At 40.5% G+C, this 23,115-nt stretch overlaps 1 protein-coding gene across 1 annotated transcript in view; it reads left to right on the forward strand.

Moving 5' to 3' along the window:
- MCC (MCC, WNT signaling pathway regulator) overlaps nt 1–23,115 on the forward strand; it is a 532,038-nt gene that overhangs the window by 86,137 nt on the left and 422,786 nt on the right. Inside the window, exon 2 of the mRNA XM_027552590.1 lies at nt 21,698–21,945. Coding sequence (XP_027408391.1) covers nt 21,698–21,945 — 248 coding nt within the window. The remainder of the gene's footprint in view (nt 1–21,697; nt 21,946–23,115) is intronic.

Raw genomic sequence — 23,115 nt, forward strand, 5'->3', positions numbered from 1 at the left:
TTCCAAATAGGAAAAGGAGTACGTCAGGGCTGTATATTGTCACCCTGCTTATTTAACTTATATGCAGAGTACATCATGAGAAACGCTGGGCTGGAAGAAGCACAAGCTGGAATCAAGATTGCCGGGAGAAATATCAGTAACGTCAGATATGCAGATGACACCACCCTTAGGGCAGAAAGCGCAGAAGAACTAAAGAGCCTCTTGATGAAAGTGACAGAGGAGAGTGAAAAAGTTGGCTTAAAATTCAACATTCAGAAAACTAAGATCATGACATCTGGTCCCATCACTTCATGGAAAAAAGATGGGGAAACAGTGACAGACTTGATTTTTTGGAGCTCCAAAATCACTGCAGATGGTGACTGCAGCCATGAAATTAAAAGATGCTTGCTCCTTGGGAGAAAAGTTATGACCAGCCTAGACAGCATATTAAATAGCAGAAACATTACTTTGCCAACAAAGGTCCATCTAGTCAAGGCTATAGTTTTTCCAGTAGTCGTGTGTGGATGTGAGAGTTGGACTATAAAGAAATCTGAGTGCTGAAGAATTGATGCTTTTGAACTGTGGTGTTGGAGAAGACTCTTGAGAGTCCTTTGGGCTGCAAGGAGATCCAACCAGTACTTCCTAAAGGAAATCAATCCTGAATATTCATTGGAAGGACTGATACTGAAGCTGATTCTCCAATACTTTGGCCACCTGATGTGAAGAACTGACTCTTTTGAAAAGACCCTGATGCTGGGAAAGATTGAGAGCAGGAGGAGAAGGGGACGACAGAGGATGAGATGGTTGGATGGCATCACCGACTCAATGGGCATCAGTTTGAGTAAGCTCCAGGAGTTGGTGATGGACAGGGAGGCCTGGCTTGCTGCAGTCCATGGGGTCGCAAAGAGTCGGACCAACTGAGCAACTGAACTGAACTGAACTGATAAACTCTAAAGCTATGATGCCATTTCTGTAGGTGATTTCTAGTACCGTGTTCACCAAGACTGAACATAGACTTAAATGGTATCACAGTGGGTACTTCTGTTCCTCAGAATTTTAAGTCCAGGTAACCAAAGATGGAGAGCTGTCAAGGGTAGCGGCCTTGCTGCTGTTTGGTAGCACTCGTCCCATGTTGGCCTCTTGTTTATGGCATCAGGGACTGCTTTAGTCATGTTGTGGTATCCAGAACAGACTGCTCCAAGAGTGGCCCACAGAGCAGCACTTTTCTTACCTGACTGCAACACAGTGAGCATAGGAATTGGAAATACGTGTTCAGAAACTTTTATACCAACGTGACAGATTATTTTTTTCAGAAAACTCATTTTCTTTTATTCTATAAAATGTTAACCTATCACAGTTTAGATTTTCTAAAATAATCTAGAAAATTCTTCAAATGTTGGTGACTCTCTAGCTTGTAAGGTAGATGCAGTGCTCTGAGCATCACAGCCCTGGCTTGCTTTTGTAGTGGGAGAGCTGTGACATCCCCGTGTGTGACATGAATGGGAAAGAGGCACAGTGGCAACATTTCTTGCCTCAGGCTGCTGCACATACTGGGATTAAATCCTTCAGTTCTCATTTCTGTGATCAGACTACAAGGCCTTCTCAGCTTTTCACATTATGATATTTTAGTTAGAATCTGAGTGAGTTGAATGAGAAAGTTACTCGTGGAAAGAATCTTGCAATTTTTTTTAATCCTTCAAAGGAAAATGTAAATAACATTTCCTCCCATATTATTTTTCATTTACTACCATTTTCTAAAACTAAAGTACTTTGGAAGATATTTAGTGTGTTAGTAACTCAGTTGTGTCTGACTCTTTGCTACCCCATGGACTGTAGCCCGTCAGGCTTCTCTGTCCATGGAATTCTCCAGGGAAGAACACTGGAGTAGGTTGCCCTTCCCTTCTCCTGGGGTCTTCCCAACATAGGGATCGAACCGGGGTCCCCTGCATTGCAGGCAGATTCTTTACCATCTGAGCCACCAGGGAAGACCTCCGAAGATATTTAGGAGAATTTTGACACAATGGCTTTGCACTGAGGAAGAAAAATCTCTGCATGTTGAATGCTTTTAAGTGCTGCTGGGGAGTATATCCTAATGACTCAGCAGTAAAGAATCCACCTATCAATGCAGGAGACTCAGGTTCAACCCCTGGGTCAGGAAGATCCCCTGAAGGAGGAAATGGCAACCCACTGCAGTATTCTTGCCTATAAAATTCCATGGACAGAGGAGTCTGGCAGGTTACAGTTTGTGGTGTCTCAGAAAGTCAGGCAAGTCTGAGTGACTGAGTGCACACACACAAGAGAATATATACATAATAAAAGTAGGGAAAATTTGCAAGCCCTGTAATGTCAGCCTTAGAAAGAGGTTTGGGTTTCTATCTGGGCCAAAATAAGACTCAAGGAGCCAGAAGAAATGCTGAAAACATCTGTTCTGAGTTATGGAAGTGACAAGCCTTCCCTGGTTGTGAGCAGAGTCGATGGATGTTAGGAGGTCAGATGTACGGGTCCCCATGACATGTGAAACAGGAAGTAATGAGGGGTGTTAGATGACAGAAAGTGTGATCTAAAATGATCTGAAAGGATAACTGTTCTCAGGATGTTGTTAATATACACTTAGAAATATATTTTTCTAAGAGTGGCACTCTTCCCAAATTCCTTTATGGCCTCCAAACATATCTGTCAGCCTTCTCTGTGTATCTTCTCTGTCTATATCTTTCAGACATGACTACCTTATATAGTTTTTGGATCTAGGGTCGATGGCTTGGCCTTATTGGGGTTTTGTGGGAACATCTACATATTAAGAATCAAGGAATGGCATTGAAACATGTAAAATATCATGTATGAAACAAGATGCCAGTCCAGGTTCGATGCACAATACTGGATGCTTGGGGCTAGTGTACTGGGACAACCCAGAGGGATGGTATGGGGAGGGAGGGGGGAGGAGGGTTCAGGATGGGGAACACATGTATACCTGTGGTGGATTCATTTTGATATTTGGCAAAACTAATACAATTATGTAAAGTTTAAAAATTAAATAAAATTTTTTTAAAAAAAGGAAAAAAAATAAAAAGGCAATTCAAGTCACACACACACACACACAAAAAAGATAATAGATTGCTAAGTACAATAAAACAGCATCCTCAAAGGTTGAGAGGAAAACAAACATCACCCTAAAATTGAATTTTGCTGTTAGTGTCAGAGACCTAAAAAGAGGCTTACACAAATTAAATGAGGGTTTCATTGTGTCGTATCAAAGGAACCCAAATCGATTCCTGAGCTTCTCCTCTACTTTCCTAAACTTGTGGCTTCTCTCTTCATTGTCCAAGGAAGGCTCCTGTGTTCCACAAAAAAAGGACAGGGATGAAAGTGTGCTCCTCTTGGCTAAGGCAGCTCTCTTTAGGACGCTCTCCCCTGACTCAGTGTTTTCTGCTTTCATCTAATTAGTCACCCATGGCTATGAGCGTCTAGAAAATATAGGCTTTCTGCTGAGCATACAGCAGCCCTAAATAAAATGTGTTCCAATTCTGTTTCCAAGGAAGGAGGAAGACAAGTTGTGGGCTGGGCAGCTAGCAGTCTCTACCCCAGCTACTATTTAGGAGTTCAGGCAGAATAAAGACACATTACTAACCATAAAAAATACTAAAGGAACTTAACACCCACAGCCTCTCACTAAAGGTACTATCAAAGATGTACTTCATTTAGAAATAAAGTAAGCCCAAAGGGACGATCTGGACCACAAGAAACAACGAGGAGCACAGAAATTTATAAAATATGTCAGTAAATGCAATTGTAATTTATTGGAAAAATAAATATTATTTTTTGCTTTTTTAAAAAGGATAAAACTGCAAATAAAATTACAAGATGCTGGGGATATTTAAAAAAAAAAAAGAATCAAGGAGACTTCACTGGCAGTCCGGTGATTAAGAATCTGCCTCCCAATGCAGGGGATGTTGGTTCGATCCCTGGTTAGGGAATTAATTTCCTACATGCCGTGAGGCAACTAAGGCCATGTGCTGCAACTACTAAACCTGTTCACCACAACTAGCGAGAAGCCCGCGTGCCACAACTGAGACATGGCATGGCCAAAGATAATAAATTAATTAACTTTTAAAAAATAATCACTTAACCACTTGTCATACTATTACTGTTAGTATATTCAATTAGTAAGGATTTTTTCAATTTGTAAGGATTTCCCTGTAGACTGGGAGCTGACTGTGGCTCAGATCATGAACTCCTTATTGCCAGATTCAGACTTAAATTGAAGAAAGTAGGGAAAACCACTAGACCATTCAGGTATGACCTAAATCAAATCCCTTATGATTATACAGTGGAAGTGAGAAATAGATTTAAGGGCCTGGATCTGATAGATAGAGTGCCTGATGAACTATGGACAGAGGTTCATGACATTGTACAGGAGACAGGGATGAAGACCATCCCCATGGAAAAGAAATGCAAAAAAAGCAAAATGGCTGTCTGGGGAGGCCTTACAAACAGCTGTGAAAAGAAGAGAAGCGAAATGCAGAGGAGAAAAGGAAAGATATAAGCATCTGAATGCAGAGTTTCAAAGAATAGCAAGGAGAGATAAGAAAGTCTTCCTCAACAATCAATGCAAAGAAATAGAGGAAAACAACAGAATGGGAAAGACTAGAGATCTGTTCAAGAAAATTAGAGATACCAAAGGAACATTTCATGCAAAGATGGGCTCAATAAAGGACAGAAATGGTGTGGACCTAACAGAAGCAGACGATATTAAGACGAGGTGGCAAGAATACACAGAAGAACTGTACAATAAAGATCTTCACAACCAAGATAATCACGATGGTGTGATCACTCACCTAGAGGCAGACATCCTGGAATGTGAAGTCAAAGGGCCTTAGAAAGCATCACTACGAACAAAGCTAGTGGAGGTGATGGAATTCCAGTGGAGCTATTTCAAATCCTGAAAGATGATGCTGTGAAAGTGCTGCACTCAATATGCCAACAAATTTGGAAAACTCAGCAGTGGCCAGAGGACTGGAAAAGGTCTGTTTTCATTCCAATCCCAAAGAAGGGCAATGCCAAAGAATGCTCAAACTACTACACAATTGCACTCATCTCACACGCTAGTAAAGGAATGCTCAAAATTCTCCAAGCCAGGCTTCAAAAATACGTAAACCATGAACTTCCAGATATTCAAGCTGGTTTTAGAAATGGCAGAGGAACCAGAGATCAAATTGCCAACATCCACTGGATCACCGAAAAAGCAAGAGAGTTCCAGAAAAACATCTATTTCTGCTTTCTTGACTATGCCAAAGCCTTTAACTGTGTGTATCACAATAAACTGTGGAAAATTCTGAAAGAGATGGGAATACCAGACCACCTGACCTGCGTCTTGAGAAACCTGTATGCAGGTCAGGAAGCAACAGTTAGAACTGGACATGGAACAACAGACTGGTTCCAAATAGGAAAAGGAGTACGTCAAGGCTGTATATTGTCACCCTGCTTATTTAACTTCTATGCAGAGTACATCATGAGAAACGCTGGACTGGAAGAAACACAAGCTGGAATCAAGATTGCCAGGAGAAATATCAATAACCTCCGATATGCAGATGACACCACCCTTATGGCAGAAAGTGAAGAGGAACTCAAAAGCCTCTTGATGAAAGTGAAAGAGGAGAGTGAAAAAGTTGGCTTAAAGCTCAACATTCATGGCATCCGGTCCCATCACTTTATGGGAAATAGATGGGGAAACAATGGAAACAGTGTCAGACTTTATTTTTGGGGGCTCCAAAATCACTGCAGATGGTGATTGCAGCCATGAAATTAAGACGCTTACTCCTTGGAAGGAAAGTTATGACCAACCTAGATAGCATATTGAAAAGCAGAGACATTACTTTGCCAACAAAGGTCCGTCTAGTCAAGGCTATGGTTTTTCCAGTGGTCATGTATGGATGTGAGAGTTGGACTGTGAAGAAAGCTGAGCGCCAAAGAATTGATGCTTTTGAACTGTGGTGTTGGACAAGACTCTTGAGAGTCCCTTGGACTGCAAGGAGATCCAGCCAGTCCATTCTAAAGGAGATCAGTCCTGCGGGTTCTTTGGAAGGAATGATGCTAAAGCTGAAACTCCAGTACTTTGGCCACCTCATGCGAAGGGTTGACTCATTGGAAAAGACTCTGATGCTGGGAGGGATTGGGGGCAGGAGGAGAGGGGACGACAGAGGATGAGATGGCTGGATGGCATCACCGACTTGATGGACATGAGTCTGAGTGAACTCTGGGAGTTGGTGATGGACAGGGAGGCCTGGCGTGCTGCGATTCATGGGGTCGCAAAGAGTCAGACACGACTGAGCGACTGAACTAACTCCCTGTAGCTCAAACAGTAAAGAATCTGCCTGTAGTGCAGGAGACCAGGTTCAGACCCTGGGTCAGGAAGTTCCTCTAGAGAAGGAAATGGCAATGCACTCCAGTACTCTTTCCTAGAGAATCCCATGGACAGAGAAGCCTGGCAGGCTACAGTTCATGGGGTTGCAAAGAGTTGGACACGACTGAGCAACTAACCCTCAGGATTTTTTGAGTGCTCACTACAAGGTTCCATGTCTGTCACTGAGATTACAGAAGAGGTTCCTTCTGTTCTTTCATGCATGCACCAACTTGAAGTACCTGTGATGCCAGTATGGTATGGTGCCAGGAACTTCAGACAAGATCCCTTTTATACAAAACTGATAGACCCTGTAAAATGGTGGTAATATCTCTTAAAGTTATTATGAGGCTTAAATGAAATCCTTTTTCTAAAGCACCTAGCAAGTCCCTGAACCATCAGTGCCTTGAATGAGTATTTTCCCCCAGGAATGTCAGCGACTTCTTTTAAGAAGCTTTTATAAATCGCTGTGAAGATAGGCTGAATCTTGCTTAATAATGTTAATTTACTGATTAAAAAAATAATCCAAGGACCAAACACATTAAAATATTCTCTCCCACTGGACTATGGATAGAAAAAGCCAAAGTGAGAGATTGCCAAAAGAATGAAGAGTAAAAAGTATTGGTAGTCACATGTAAAAGAATTATAGAATAAAAGAGCTTTTTAAAAATAAGTAAAAGTTGTATTTTATTTGCTTGCAGATGCTTTCTTCTTGAGTACTGGCTTTTAGTCATCTTGATGTTTCACCTGGAGAAGGAAACCATCATGTCATTGACTGATCTTGGTTATTCATTATTTCAGTGAACTCTCAGAAAGTTCAGGCTAGACATCAGAAAGAATTAATGTTACAGTAACTCAAACCCAAGAAGACAAAGCTAGTGCTTCCTCTAGGGGATATATTCATCCTTCCACCTGCTCCCTAAAGTCTTAGGATAAATCTTTCAAGCAAAGTGTTTTCATCAGTGGGTAGAGTACTGGACATGAATTTGAATCTGGTCAGATTTCCTTAATCAAGGAGTGGGGTTTATACGTATGTTCTGTCAATAAGAGTGAGCCCCAAACTTGAAAATTAGCTGCAAAGAAAGCTAACAAGATTTATAACATAATAGATTTTCTATATTCAGACTTTTTTATATCCAGTTTTGTCATTTCCTTCCTTACCTAGAAATAATAACTGATATTTGTAACAATTTCCTGGTCTGACTGATACTATTGCTTGAAGCTTTCTGAGGGTAGTGTCCTGTATTTTATTTTCCCAGTGCTATCCAATAGAGCTTTTTGTGTTGATGGAAATGTCCTGTGTCTGTTTTGTGCAGTGTGGCATCCACTCGCCACATGTGGCTATTGAGGTAGTAGTACAACTGAGGATTTTAATCTTATTTAATTTAAATTAATTACCGTGCAAACGTAAATTTGCACCTGTGTGTATTGACTACCATTTTGAACAATGCAACTCCAGACTATAAAAATTAATTCACGAGAGTTAAAATAAATTTCCACATAGACAATATTGAGAAAATTGATATTGTGCTTTTCAAAGTGCTTATATCTCAAATATTCCTTTAGGTGTGAAGTTTCAAAAAGAAAATCTTTGTAATAGAAATTGGATGACAAAATGTTTCTTCTTTCAGTCTTGACTTTTGTTTTGTCTTTCCTGTTTTTCTGTATTTTTTTCAAATTGGTAACCTCAAACAAAAGCATTTTTTAGATATAAAAATTAGGCTAACAGCTTTATCATTTCTAGGAGTATGTTTATGAGAAAGAGAGAGAAAAAAATGGGGAAATAGAATCAATGCATAGACTCAAGTTTGAGCCAGTCTCAGATGTTTTTCCTTGGGCTGATGTACTGAGTGCTTTAAGACCATAGTGGGAAGTCCAGGATGATTTCTGTTAATTCCTTAGGATGCATGTCATATGGCATTTTGTTTAGGTAAAGTCACCAATTACTTTTTCTTTCCTTCTTGACTTTCCATGTTCTCATCCCACGAATTTACAGATGACAGCTAACCTTTTTAAAAGTAAAGATTCAATTTTTAAAAGGACTGGGCTGTGTTTACCAATAGCAATATCTCTTTGCCTTCCCTTTCTAAAATCCAAATACTCTTTTAAATTGTAGAACGTGATCTTTTTCCCCTTAAAGAATGTTGTCTGTTGATTAACTGAAGAGTATATTTGTCAACTTGCCTTCTTTCTGTATCAAATTTTCAGTTAACTGGAATATTTCAAATCAGGGGCTTCTGGTTGATTGAAAGCAAATGAAAAACTTATACATTCATCAGTCATTTATTTATCACCTGTTTTGTGCCAGGTACTGTTCTTGGTATTAGGAATATAAGAGTGAACAATATAAAATTCTTCATCCTCCTGGAGTTTAAATACTGGAGGAATCATTTTGTTTCCAGTTCTGTAGACAATTTTTCTAAAACATCTCTTTCTTTTCTTCTTGCAAGTATACAGCTTATCAAAATCTAGTGTGTTTCTTTGGTTGGTTGGTTTTATTTAAGATTTTTCAATTGCCTCAAAGTTCGCATCCTTTCAGACTGTTGGTATAGAAAAAGTGAACGTGAAAGTGGCTCAGTCATGTCTGATTCTTTGTGACCCGATGGACTAAACAGCCCATGGAATTCTCCAGGCCAGAAATACTGCAGTGGGTAGCCTTTCCCTTCTCCAGGGGATCTTCCCAACACAGGAAAACAAACCAGGGTCTCCTATATTGCAGATAGATTCTTTACCAACTGAGCTATCAGGGAAGCCCCTGTTGGTATAGAAGTTCTCTAAATCACTTAGGAAGCCTTTTAATAAATACTGATGCTGCCCTCTCCTCCCCATCCTGATTTAATTTGTCAGCTGTGGAGCAGGAACATCAGTGTGTTTTAATCACCCCAGGCGATCATCATATGTTACCGAAGTTGAGTACCGCTAGCCTAGAAAGATTAGATTACTGGCTTGAAGGATACAGATTCTCTCATATATCAGTCCGTTCCCTTGCTCAGTCATGTCCAGCTCTTTGCGACCCCATGGACTGCAGCATGCCAGGCTTCCCTGTCCATTACCAGCTCTCAGAGCTTGCTCAAACTCATGCCCATTGAGTCAGTGATGCCATCCAACCATCTCATCCTCTGTTGTCCCCTTCTCCTCCTGCCCTCAATCTTTCCCAGCATCAGGGTCTTTTCAAAAGAGTCAGTTCTTCACATCAGGTGGCCAGCATATTGGAGTTTCAGCCTCAGCATCTATCCTTCCAATGAATATTCAAGACTGATTTCCTTTAGGAATGACTGGTTTGATCTCCTTGCAGTCCAAGGGACTCTCAAGAGTCTTCTCCAACACCACAGTTCAAAAGCATCAATTCTTTGGCACTCAGCTTTCTTTATAGTCCAACTCTCACATCCATACATGACTATTGGAGAAACCACAGCTTTGACTAGTTAGACCTTTGTTGGCAAAGTAATGTTTCTGCTTCTTAATACATTGTCTAGGTTTGTCGTAGCTTTTCTTCCAAGGAGCAACCGTCTTTTAATTTCATGACTGCAGTCACCATCTGCAGTGATTTTGGAACCCCAAAAAATAGTCTCTAACTGTTTCCATTGTTTCTCCATCTATTTGCCATGAAGTGATGGGACCAGATGCCATGATGTTAGTTTTCTGAATGTTGAGCTTTAAGCCAACTTTTCACTCTCCTCTTTTGCTTTTATCAAGAGGCTCTTACATATACCAGGAGATATTTTAAAACCTAATGATATCAACTTGTCTGTTTTTATTTGTGATTGTAAATTGAGAAATGCAAAAGCCAGAAAGGAAATGAGATTGAAGGTTCTCATTAACATCTCTTCCCCTCCTCTTTTACCTCAAATCTAACATTTACCCACTTAATCATTTATTTAACAGCTGTTGTATGTCAGGTATTAGGGATTCAAAGATGAACAAAGAATGAACCCTGTCCTCTAAGAGTTTACAGTCTAGTACAGAAATTTGCAACCTTCTTTTAAATAAAAGGTCGTATAGTGAAGATTTTGGAGTTCATGGGCCATGTAGTATCTGTCACAAGTATTCAACACAGCTGTTGTAGTAAAAAGGTAACTATAGACAATACACAGGCATGTGGCTGTGCCTTGTTCCTATAAACTTTATTTACCAAAGGCAAGGGTCTGGATTTGGCCGTAGGTTTTAGTTACGCACTGCTGGTCTAGTTGTTGTTCAGTCGCTCAGTCGTGTCTGATTCTTTGCAACCCCGTGGCTTGCAGCACACCAGGCTTCCCTGTCCTTCGCTTTCTCCCAGCGTTTGCTCAAATTCATGTCCATTGAGTCAATGATGCCACCCAACCATCTCATTCTCTGTCACCCACTTCTCCTCCTGCCCTCAATCTTTCCCAACATCAGTGTCTTTTCTAGTGATTTGGCTCTTCGCATCAGGTGGCCAAAGTATTGGAGCTTCAGCTTCAGCATTGATCCTTCCATTGAGTATTCAGGATTGATTTCCTTTAGGATTGACTGGTTTGATCTCCTTGCTGTCCAAAAGACTCTCAGGAGTCCTCTCCAGAAGAGTCTTCTACTGGCCTAGTAGAAGAGAGACAAAATAAATCAGTAATTACTGTACAGTGGGGTAAGAGATCGTATCAAGGATGGGTCCCTTTGTGATATAGAGAAGGGCCATTAAATTAAACTGTGGGTACCTGAGATATTTAAGGAAGATTTCTGAAGGAGATGCTATTCAAATGAATTATGAAGCATGGGCTGGCATTTGGAGAAGCATAAAGGGAGGATTGTCCAGGCAGAGGGACATGTAGAGGTGTGTAAAACAACAATGCATTTTATGGAACCCCAAAGAAATTCAGTGGGCTAGAATGCAGGATGCCAAATTTAGCAGGAGAGTGAAGCTAGAGAGATAGGGCCTTGACTCTGAAATGAGAAAAATGCATATGAAGCTGACAGTCTTGAGGGGAACAAATAAAGGATTGTAAGCAAGGAAAATTGATGTGTGGACTACAAGTTGTAAAGAGGGTGACCATTGTAGTCATTCAAATGAAAGATGGTGATGGTGATCCAGATGAACAGGATGGGATGGAATGAGAACTGTTTGGAACAACAGAATCAGTTTTGGTGACTGGTTGGGGGTAAACAAGAAGGAAATAATTTAGAATGTTTCTAGACTTCTGCTGTGGGTAACCAGTAGTGTAATTTATGTAGGTAGGAGTAATCAACTTGTAAAGGGATATAAGATGATTAATTCAGTTTTGAACTTTGAGTACAAGATAAATGTATGACACAGAAATATAGCTGTACAGTTGAAATGATTTGATGCTTAACTGGAAAGAGAGATTTGGAAGTCGCTGGTCCTAGTGATAGATAAGGCCATAAATTTAGGTTAGATCAGCTATAGAGAGTTTATAAAGTGAAAAAAAAAACCGAGGAAAAGGACAAGACCTGGTAACATGGCTATTTAAGGTCAAGAACTTTGAAGGAGCAGTCATGTGGAGGTGAGGAAACTAGAAGACAGGGCTGTTACACAAGCTAATGAAAGGTGTTTCAAGAAAAGGTAGCTGTCAGTGTTGAACTCTGACAAGCAGGAAAGAAATGTATCTCTGGGATTGGGTGGTGTGTATGCTTTTGCAGAAAAGAAATTGAAACCATAGCAATAGACAATTGGATTCTGCTCTCTAGAAAAATAGCTGAAGTGTGGGCAGTAGACCCCACGGCTGCTGGGGCTAAAAATTGGTAGATATTTTTCAAAGGATATTTGAAAAACTATATTGACAGACTAGCCCATTTAACAGTGAGTAATTGCACTTTTAGAAAATTATACCAGGATAATAACCAGATGTCCTGTAGCCTGTAAGGATGAACAGTGTCATTTTAGATCATCTAATTTGATTAACTCCAAGAGGCGTGTCCTACAAGTGCTTACTGATTCGAGTGACATTGTTCATTTTAACCTTTTATCCAACTATGGCCTCAGACCAAATTTAAGTTCGCTTTTCATGTGTTAGATTTTTTTTCTATTAAGACAGATTTTAAATATTGAAAATTACAAAGTGTACAGTAAGGATACATCCATTACCCAGATTGGAAAGATGTAAACATTATGTCATATTTGCCTATGATTTTTAATATGACATTATACGTGAACATGAACGTGAAGTCGGTCAGTCGTGTCCAACTCTTTGTGACCCCATGGACTGTAGCCTACTAGTCTCCTCTGTCCGTGGAATTTTCCAGGCAAGAATACTGGAGTGGGCTGCCATTTCCTTCTCCAGGAGATCTTCCCGACCCAGGGATTGAACCCAGGTCTCCCGCATTGCAGGCAACGCTTTACCGTCTGAACCACCAGGGAAGTATGTTAAAACACCTTTATACCCTCCCAGTCCTATCCTCCTTTCTCCCTCACCACTTTATGGTTGACTTTTTTAAATTATTATTTGCCTATGTGTAAATTCATATATAATTTATAGTATTTTTGGTTTATTTTTAAACTTCAGTACTGTATGTCATTCATGTTATTCATCAACTTCAAGATTTTTTTATTCACTGCTGTTTGTGAGATTTGTTAATTATGATATAAATATTCAGGATTTGGGATATTTTCTGAAAACTCTATTTTATATTATATCATTAGCTGATGATTCCTCAATTTACCTATCCATTAGCTCAGGCCCTGGCACACAGTATTATATTAGGTTGGTGTAAAAGTAATTGTGGTTTTGCACTGTTGAACTTTGCCCTTTGATATTGAAATGCATTCTTAAATAAATGAGGTTATACGTCATTTAATGGGCATTTCTCTCTCTCTCTCTCTTTTTTTTTTTTTTTTTGCTAATGACTTATTACTTGCTGTATATTTTATATGTATTTTAAACCATGGGGTTGATGTTAGACAAAAAACAAATTCAAGTCATTTTCTTCTTCAAGTTGAAAATGGGTTGTAAACCAACAGAGACAACTCGCCACATCAATAGTGCCCAGGAACTGCTAACAGTGCAGTGATGGTTCAAGGAGTTTTGCAAAGGAGACAAGAGGCTTGAAGACAAGGGTCACAGTGGCTGGCTTCGGAAGTTGACAATGACCAACTGAGAGCTATTGTTGAAGCTGGTCCTCATACAGCTACAGAAGAAGTTGCTGAAGAACTCAGTGTTGACCATTCTACAGTCATTGAGCATTTGAAGCAAATCAAAAAGGTGAAAAAGCTTGCTAAGTGCGTGCTTCATGTGTGTGTGCATGCTAAGTTGCTTCAGTCGTATCCGACTCTTTGTGACCCCATGGACTGTAGCCCTCCAGGCTCCTCTGTCCATGGGATTCTCCAGGCAAGAATACTGGAGTGGGTTGCCAGGCTCTCCTTCAGGGGTGCTTCATGAGCTGACCACAAATCAAAAAAAAAAAAATTGTCTTTTTGAAGTGTCATCTTCTCTTATTCTAGCAACAGTGATCCATTTCTTGATTGGACTGTGACGTGTGACAAGTGAATTTTATATGGCAACCAGCAATGACTAGCTCAGTGGTTGTACTGAGAAGAAGCACCAAAGCACTTCCCAAAGCCAAACCTACACCAAAAAAAGGTCATGGTCACTGTTTGGTGGTCTGCCACCCATCTGATCTACTACAGCTTTCTGAATCCTGGCAAAACCATTACATCTGAGAAATATGCTCAGCAGATTGATGAGATGAACTGAAAACTGCAGTGCCTGCAGCCCATATTGGTCAACAGAATGGGCCTAAGTCTTCTCCACTACAGTGCCTGACCACACATCACACAACCAATGCTTCAAAAATTGAATGAATTGAGCTGTGAAGTTTTGCCTCATCTGCCATATTCACCTGACCTCTTGCCAACCAACTTGTCACTTCTTCAAGCATCTCAACAACTTTTTGCATGGAAAACACTTCGACAGCCAGCAGGAGGCAGAAAATGATTTCCAAGAGTTCATCAAATCCCGAAGCATGGATTTTTATGCTACAGGAATAAACCAACTTATTTATCATTGGCAAAAATATGTTGATTGTAACGGTTCCTATTTTCATTAATAAAAATGTGTTTAAGCCTAGTTATAATGATTTAAAATTCATGGCCCAAAACTGCAATTACTTTTGTACCAACCTAATACTAAGCCTTTTCCAAATCTTTGCTGTTACAGATAATGTGCATGTCCCCTTCTGTCCTTGTGTAAGTCTCAAACATATATAACTAAAAGTTAGATTTCTGGTTGAAAGGTGGGCATTTTTTTAGCTGTTGCCAAAATTCTTTCTAAAGAAGAGGTACCAATTTTTCTTCCCCACCAAAACCGCATGAAAATTTCTGCTTCTTTGTCAACATTTGGTATTGTCAGACTAACATTCTTTCCAATCCTGTATATGTTAAGGGCTTCCTTGCTGGCTCAGTTGAGTTCAGTTCAGTTCAGTCACTCAGTCATGTCCAACTCTTTGTAACCCCATGGACTGCAGCACACCAGGCCTCCCTGTCCATCACCAACTCCCAGAGTTTACCCAAACTCATGTTCATTGAATTGGTGATGCCCTCCAACCATCTCATCCTCTGTCGTCCCCTTCTCCTCCTGCCTTCAATCTTTCCCAGCACCGGGGTCTTTTCCAATGAGTCAACTCTTTGCATGAGGTGGCCAAAGTATTGGAGTTTCAGCTTCAACATCAATCCTTCCAGTGAACACTCAGGACGGCTCAGTAGTGAAGAATCCGCCTGTCAATACAGGAGACGCAAGAGACATATGTTAAAATAGTATCCCATTGTTTGTTTGATTTGCGTTTTCCTTGTATTTGTTGAAGTTGAGAATATTTCCATATCTTTATTGATCAGTTTTTGTTAATTTTCTGTTCTCATCATTTGCCCATTTTTCAACTGGGTTATCATCTTTTTCTTATTATATTGTAGGAATTTCTTGTATATTTAAATTCTAAGCTTTTGTCTATTATAGCTCAAATTAAATGAATGACATTTGAATTTTTTTAATTTGAAAACATTACTTTTATCAAAATGATTCACACATATGGTAAAAAAAAAAAAAAGTTAAAACATAAAGTGGTACAGAAGAACATATGACAAAACACAGATCTCTTGCCCCACCCACCTCTCCGTGCCAGGCCCACTCCCCTGGGGCAGTTTTTACCATTTGTGCTTTTAGTCTCTTGATGATTTTTTTCCCATAGTGTGCTTATACCACTGTGTAAGTATCCTGATTCATCACTTTTGAACAAAATCTGTTTGATCCATGCTGTGAACGGTAAGGTAGCCCCACTGTTTGCAGCCCCGATTCTCATTCTCATCACACAGCATCCTGGCTATCATCTCCTGTCTCTTTACTCTCTTTCTGAAATTTGTTGAAATCCCTTAGATTGATCATCTCCTCTCCTTTTATCTTAATGATGGGTTTGTTTGCATATTTAGTGGTTTGTTTTGTTCTTCACTTTAGATAAATAAACTCAGAAACAACAATGAAGGGCACCTGCCTTTGCTCCCTCCAACTACACTGAGAAATTACCAGCTATAGCCCAGAAGCCTGTTTTTTAATGAACTATTTATGATTTTTCACACTCTGAATATTTATAGAACTGGAATTAAAGTCTCCTAAATGACAGTTTTGTGTGGCTCAAATGGAATGGTTGGGGGCAAACTTTAGGCTCTTTTTGAGTTCTTCCATAAGCAGCTATTTATGGCATACCTACTAGTTCCAAAGGTGACTATTGAGACCTGTGAACAGAAGCATCTTACCTCTTCCTCAAAGTACCAATTACTTTTGCATAGCCCTCATTCCAGCTGGGTTTGTGGTTTAGTATCATTGTGGGAAAAGTAAAGTTGCTCAGTCGTGTCTGACTCTCTGTGACCCCATGGACTGTAGCCTACCGGGTTCCTTCGTCCATGGGATTTTCCAGGCAAGAATTGGGAGTGGGTTGTCATTTCCTTCTCCAGGAGATCTTTCCAATCCAGGGACTGAACCCAGGTCTCCCACATTGTAGGCAGACGCTTTACCGTCTGAGCCACCAGGGAAGTCTTTGTGGGGAAGAAGAATAGTGTTTTTCTCTGCATCTGAGCTTAAAAGACCTAAGCCCATCTTTCCCATTATTTATCCCTGATGTTATGCTGTGAATTTCACTGAATGATGAATAGCTTTATTGAATTTTCACTTCTTACTCTATTTCTTTATATGTTAAAAAAAAAAAACCAAGAGACAGAAAAACTTTTATATACAGGAAGTAATAGCCGTGCTTTGTAAAACCACGTGGTTTTGAGCTAGAAGCATAGATCCTCATTTCTGCCTGGTGATCATTGTTCACTGCAGAGCTAAATATTACCTGACTTGACCAGTTCCTCTGCTAAACTGGAATCTATTCCTTTTTTGCCTCACTTCCGAGGTTAGATTATCTTATCCTCTGAAGATAAGATATACATATATGAATAAATATGAAACACGTTTTAAAGCAGTTGTAGCAATGATGAAAGGAAAATTTTATTTGGAGGAAATTTATTTATTTAGAGGAAACTTAGAGGAAAAAATGTTTACCAGAATTTTGTGAAATTAGTTAAAATGTTCACTGTAGTTATTGCTGGGTCGAAGGATAACACATAATTTGTGTTTTCTTCTTTTTGCTCTTCTACATTTTCTACAATGAGTGAGTGCATTTTCTGAAATTATATACAAAAGTTTGTTGGTTTTTATTTTAAAGGCAGGTGCTTTATATGATGACGTTGTTACTACTGAAATAGTTCTCCATTGTTAGTTTTGAACAGCCACTGCTTAGTATGTCTTCCTCTGAGAAATGTTCCTGGCCTGGGGCAGAAAAACTGTCATACTGCTGTCGCTAAGGCTACGAAGTTTCCGTTGGTTTTCATTGTACCCATTGGTCATTCATATTCACTGAGCATCCCATGTGTCACTGTCTTCTGTGAAAAGATACAAATGTATTGTGGGAAGATATCAGATGAAGTGAGGAGCCCCCTCCAAAAGAATGATCATGTTTAACTTCTGAGAGTTCACAAATCCATCTATCAAAACACATATGTTGAAATTCTGCTGTGTACAGGGCAATGAGCTAGGTGCGTGGATCTTAAGGGAGATTGATGCATGACCACTGGCTTCCAGGAGCCTGTCAGTTTGGGGAAATAAGACTTAAGTGTGTGAAGGTAATGTTTTAAAAAGAGTAAGGGAAATGAAAGTTTAGTACAACAACCTAAAAGTTGTCCCATGGCTTTATATAGTCACTGAATAAATGATACAGGTGCTAAATGCTAGCAGAAGGAAGAGACCACTTGTGTTGTTGAGTGGGCAACAAGGACAGCATGAAGTTGAAAGGATTTGGACTTTCAAGTGGAAACTACAAGGCATCATAAGGCCTGTGTTCTTGGATCCCAGAATGTTATTTCTGCCATGCTCCACTAGTAGAAGAAAGTCACAAGGCCAGCCCAATTCAAGGTCTGGGAAATAGCTACTACTTGTTGATGGGAGGAATGGCAAAGAATTTAATGCAAAGGGGCATGATCACAGGGGCGTGTCATTTATTTCCAGCTGTTTGAGAGAGGTCAGGAAGCAACAGTTAGAACTGGACATGGAACAACAGACTGGTTCCAAATAGGAAAAGGAGTACATCAAGGCTGTATATTGTCACCCTACTTATTTAACTTATATGCAGAGTATATCATGAGAAATGCTGGGCTGGAAGAAGCACAAGCTGGAATCAAGATTGCCGGGAGAAATATCAATAACCTCAGATATGCAGATGACACCACCCTTATGGCAGAAGTGAAGAGGAACTAAAAAGCCTCTTGATGAAACTGAAAGAGGAGAGTGAAAAAGTTGGCTTAAAGCTCAACATTCAGAAAACGAAGATCATAGCATTTGGTCCCATCACTTCATGGGAAATAGATGGGGAAACAGTATCAGACTTTATTTTGGGGGGCACCAAAATCACTGCAGATGGTGATTGCAGCCATGAAATTAAAAGACACTTACTCCTAGGAAGGAAAGTTATGACCAACCTAGATAGCATATTCAAAAGCAGAGGCATTACTTTGCCAACACAGGTCCGTCTAGTCAAGGCTCTGGTTTTTCCAGTGGTCCTGTATGGATGTGAAAGTTGGACTGTGAAGAAAGCTGAGCGCCAAAGAATTGAAACTTTTGAACTGTGGTGTTGGAGAAGACTCTTGAGAGTTCCTTGGACTGCAAGGAGATGCAACCAGTCCATTCTAAAGGAGATCAGTCCTGGGTGTTCTTTGGAAGGACTGATGCTGAAGGTGAAACTCCAATACTTTGGCCACCTGTTGAGAAGAGCTGACTCATTTGAAAAGACCCTGATTCTGGGAAAGATTGAGGGCAGGAGGAGAAGGGGACGACAGAGGATGAGATGGTTAGATGGCATCACCGACTCAATGGACATGGGTTTGAGTGAACTCCAGGAGGTGGTGATGGACAGGGAGGCCTGGCGTGCTGCGATTCATTGGGTTGCAAAGAGTCGGACACAACTGAACGACTGAACTGAACTGACCTGTTAATTAACAACTGTTGATTACTGAGCTGCTTTATTATTGCTGTCCTTGTTTGTGTTCAAAGATGAAAGTTTAAGTATCACTGACATCCCAGGCAATGTTTGATAGAACAGAAAGAGCAAGGGCTTTGATTTGATTTGGATTCCTGGCTCTGCCACACATAGCTCCGGGATTCTTTCTGCCTTCGCATCACCTGTAAAATGGAAGCAATAGCATTTCCCCCTATAGATTTGTTAGCTGTCATTGCTAGTTCTGTATTTCTGTACTGAGAAACTTTAGCTGTCATTTCCTTTTTAGAAACTAGCACTGCTGTTTAAAGATTACATTTTGACTTAATTTAGTTGAATGTACTCTATTTTGCTTTTAATCTTTTATGTCAGTCTCTCAATAGCCCACCCTTTTTCAATTAAAATGCAGTATTACACATTCTTCTCTGAGTTGACATTTCTAGAACACAGATCCCTTTTGGAGCTGCTTTTTGTGAAATGGGGCTTCTCAAGCTTGGCCAGACTTGGGTTTCTCACCAGGGTGCCCAAGTGTAAGTGGGCCACAGGCAGGGAGGAAGCGAGCCTCTGCAGACAGATCACTCCACTTAGTGAGGGAGTCAGTTCAGTTCAGTAAGTATTGTTTTTCCCCTGAGCAGTTTGTGCTTAATTACTAGAGACTTAATTGTGAAACTGCGGCATTGTTAAAGATTTATGATCAATAATTATAATCATAATGGTGGCTATTTTTTATTATTTATTGTGCCAGGAGTTAACTGGTTTACACACATTATCTCATTTATCCTCAAAACAATCCTAAGAGCTAGATGCTATTATTATCCTCATTTTTAAAGCCTAAAAAATGACATGGCAATTTATGAAAGCAGTGTAGTATGTTCTGTGTGCTCAGTTGCTCAGTCGTGCCCACACACCCAGCTATTGCTGGGGAACAATCACAGAATCTCACTGGCATAAACAATACAATTTATTCTTGATCACAACATATCTTTGGCTCAGCTGAAAATGATTCTTATGCTATGGGTCTGCAGATCAACTGAGGTGGCTTATTTTGGGGCCCAGGCTAGAGGGTTAATACCTACTATGGTTTGTTTTTGTCTTAATGATGGCAGAAGCAAAAGAGGACAAACCCAATTGGTGATTAACTGGATAAACACATACATCTCAGAGGCTAGGTTGGATGTCAAGTCTGAAATTAAAAGGATGGGGAAGAACACACCTACCATGAGTGTCCCTAACTCCAAGACCAAGGCAAGGGTACAGATGTGTAATAGTTATAGCAGAAAATGAAAATTTAGGACTAATAATTTAATCTACCATACTTCCTTCCATATCTGTATGTGAGTGTGTGTGTGTGTGTGAGTGTGTGTGTGTGTATACTCAGACATACAAACAAAATAAAACTTGTAGTTGTGTGTCAAAATTCTTTATGAAACATGAAAATGGGATGGCATATGGGAGCAATGTGATCAGCTAAAGAAGCTAATTAATAAATTCATAATCCTCTGATTTTTAGTGAGTCTTAGCGTTGGAGCAATCTGAACAAAGTATTTTCCCAAAGAGTTTAGAAGGAAAGAAAAGAGCAAGACTTTTATGTCCAGAGTCAAATGATTTCCTCCAGATAAATGTTCTTGGCCAGCATAGTGCTATTCTTGTTCCTTTTTTATTCTTTTCCTTTCCTTTCTTTTTCTTCAACTTGAAAACCTATATGCTGGATGTACTTCCCTAGTCCAGCCACAGATTCCATCAGCTCCTCTTGTCTTAGATCCACCCATTTTTGTTGTTCAGTTGCTCAGTCGTGTTCAACTCTTTGCAACCCCATGGACTGCAGAACACCAGGCTTCCCTGTCCTTCACCACCCACTTTACCCATTTATATTACGTCCTAGACTTGGAAGACATTTAGGAGTTTGATCCCTGCTTTAAGGCTTAAGGTTTGCAAATTGCTAAAGGGAAGGTAGAAAATACCCAAGGAAAATCAGAAAAAAAAACAAAGATGGGGAGCACTGAGTCATGAGAGTCCCTTGGACTACAAGAAGATCCAACCAGTCCATCCTAAAGGAAATCAGTCCTGAATGTTCATTGGAAGGACTGATGTTGAAGCTGAAACTCCAATGCTTTGACCACCTGATGCGAAGAACTGACTCATTGGAAAAGACCCTGATGCTGGAAAAGATTGAAGGCAGGAGGAGAAGGGGACAACAGAGGATGAGACGGTTGGATGGCATCACCAACTCAATGGACATGAGTTTGAGTAAACTCCAGGAGTTGGTGATGGACAGGGAGGCCTGGCGTGCTGCAGTCCATGGGGTCGCAAAGAGTTGGACACGACTAAGCAACTGAACTGAACTGAGTCATGAAAGTCGAGCTTAAATAACATTTTAAAGTAGTAAAATTAGCTGATTGGTCCAGAAAACTGAAAATCAAGCTCATTAAAGTCTTTGGTGTTCCTTTTACAAGTTGTCTAGATTTTCAACTCTGAGGAGTGGCAACAGTATCTTTCCTGTGTTCTGAAAGTTTATATTATGGTGAGATTAGTGCTAACTAAGGTGCTTCGTCAATTTCAAAAGAAAGACAGAGAGGAAAGGATATGGACACAGGGAAGAAAAAAGAGAACAAAGATTTAAAGTTACCTCTCTCTTCCAAATAATAATAGAGTTCTCGTCTAGAATAACCCAGGTGAAACAGATCTTTTTGCACACTTTCCCAGAAGCAATGAGAAAGGTGGACATAGGTTTCCTACGTGTGGATATGTTCAAGAAATACTCTTTTTTTTTTCATTAACTATTTTCTCTAGCTCAAATGTCTCTCCTAACAAGCTGTTCTGTTCAACCCCCTTCTGTAGAAATGACTTGTTGATGGTCTGTCGCCAATTGAATATGGAAGAGTCTGTGGCAGAGATCATGAACCAACTGGGCGCTGATGAAAATGGGAAGATTTCCCTTCAGGATTTTACACGGTGCCGCATGCAGCTCATCAGAGAAATCAGGAAGGAGGAAATAGGCCTTTCTGAGAAGTCAGACAACTCCTGGAAAAAGAAGAGGCTGAGGGATAGAATTGCCTCCTGGCCCACGAGCAGTGACAACAGTCTGGGTAGGTACAACCCAGTGACAGTTTGCTAGTGCACCTTTAGCCCTGTGTTGTGACCTTCAGGAGACAGGGCTGCCCAGCCTGTGGATGGCTTGTCCCCAGGCCGTCTCCTCAGCCACACTTGCCCAGGGTGATAACTTGCTAATCTTCCAGTTCTGAAACTGTGTATCTCAGCTCGGGACTTGAACACATGTGCTAGAACTCAAACCCAGCCAGAATCCTGTTTGGGACTCAAACCCACATGGCTGGGATTTGAACCCAGCCAAAACCCAGGGTACCTGGTTTCAGGACCTAATGAAGCTCAGGTTCTTGATGTCTCATCTCAGAAAGAATTCAGTGAGCGACAAAGTGATAAGTAAGAAATGGATTTATTCAGATTCAGAGAGAAGCACACTCCACAGAGTGTGGGCCATGGCAGAGGATGAGTGCAGGGGCCCTGAAATGTGGCATAGTTAGTTTCTACAGGCTGGGTCATTTCATATCCTAATGAGTGGGAGGATTATTCTGTCTGTTTTGGAGAAGGGATGGAGATTTCCAGGAATTGGGCCACTGCCCACTCCTTGGTCTTTGGACAGTGCCTTGGAACTGTCATGGTGCCTCTGGGTGTGTCATTTCACTAACTGATTGAGGATCAAGGTCTAGTCTTGTCTGCCATCTTGGTCCCATTTGATTCGGTTTATGTTGTGTCCTTGGGCTGTGACCTTCTTTCAAAAGTTGTGCCTTGCCCCTTGTCCTCCTGTTACGGTTCTGTCCTCTTGTTGGTGGTGGTCAGTTGCCAAGTCGTGTTGACTCTTGCCTGCCAGGCTGTTCTTGCTGTCCATGGGGTTTCCCAGGCAGGCATACTGGAGTGGGTTGCCATTTCCTCCCCCAAGTAATATTCCTGACCCAGGGATAGAACCCGAGTCTCCTGCATTGGCTGGTGAGTTCTAATCACTGAGCCACTGGGGAAGCCCACTTCTGTCCTATGGCTTCCCAGTTCTTGGTTTACTGCTCACTTTATTTTAGTTCTTCCATTTCCCACCTGTAATAATACACTCACATAACTATTGGGGAGGAAGGGCAAACTGGATGGGAAAGGTGGTAATTGCATCAGCAGACACTGGAAAGCTTTTCAGGTCTGCATAATGAAGTTTTTAACTATTTCTTTTTTGATTTGTGTTTAAAAATATTTCT

The sequence above is a fragment of the Bos indicus x Bos taurus genome, chromosome 10 (assembly GCF_003369695.1).
Source record: "Bos indicus x Bos taurus breed Angus x Brahman F1 hybrid chromosome 10, Bos_hybrid_MaternalHap_v2.0, whole genome shotgun sequence".
NCBI classification, from domain to species: Eukaryota; Metazoa; Chordata; class Mammalia; order Artiodactyla; family Bovidae; genus Bos; species Bos indicus x Bos taurus.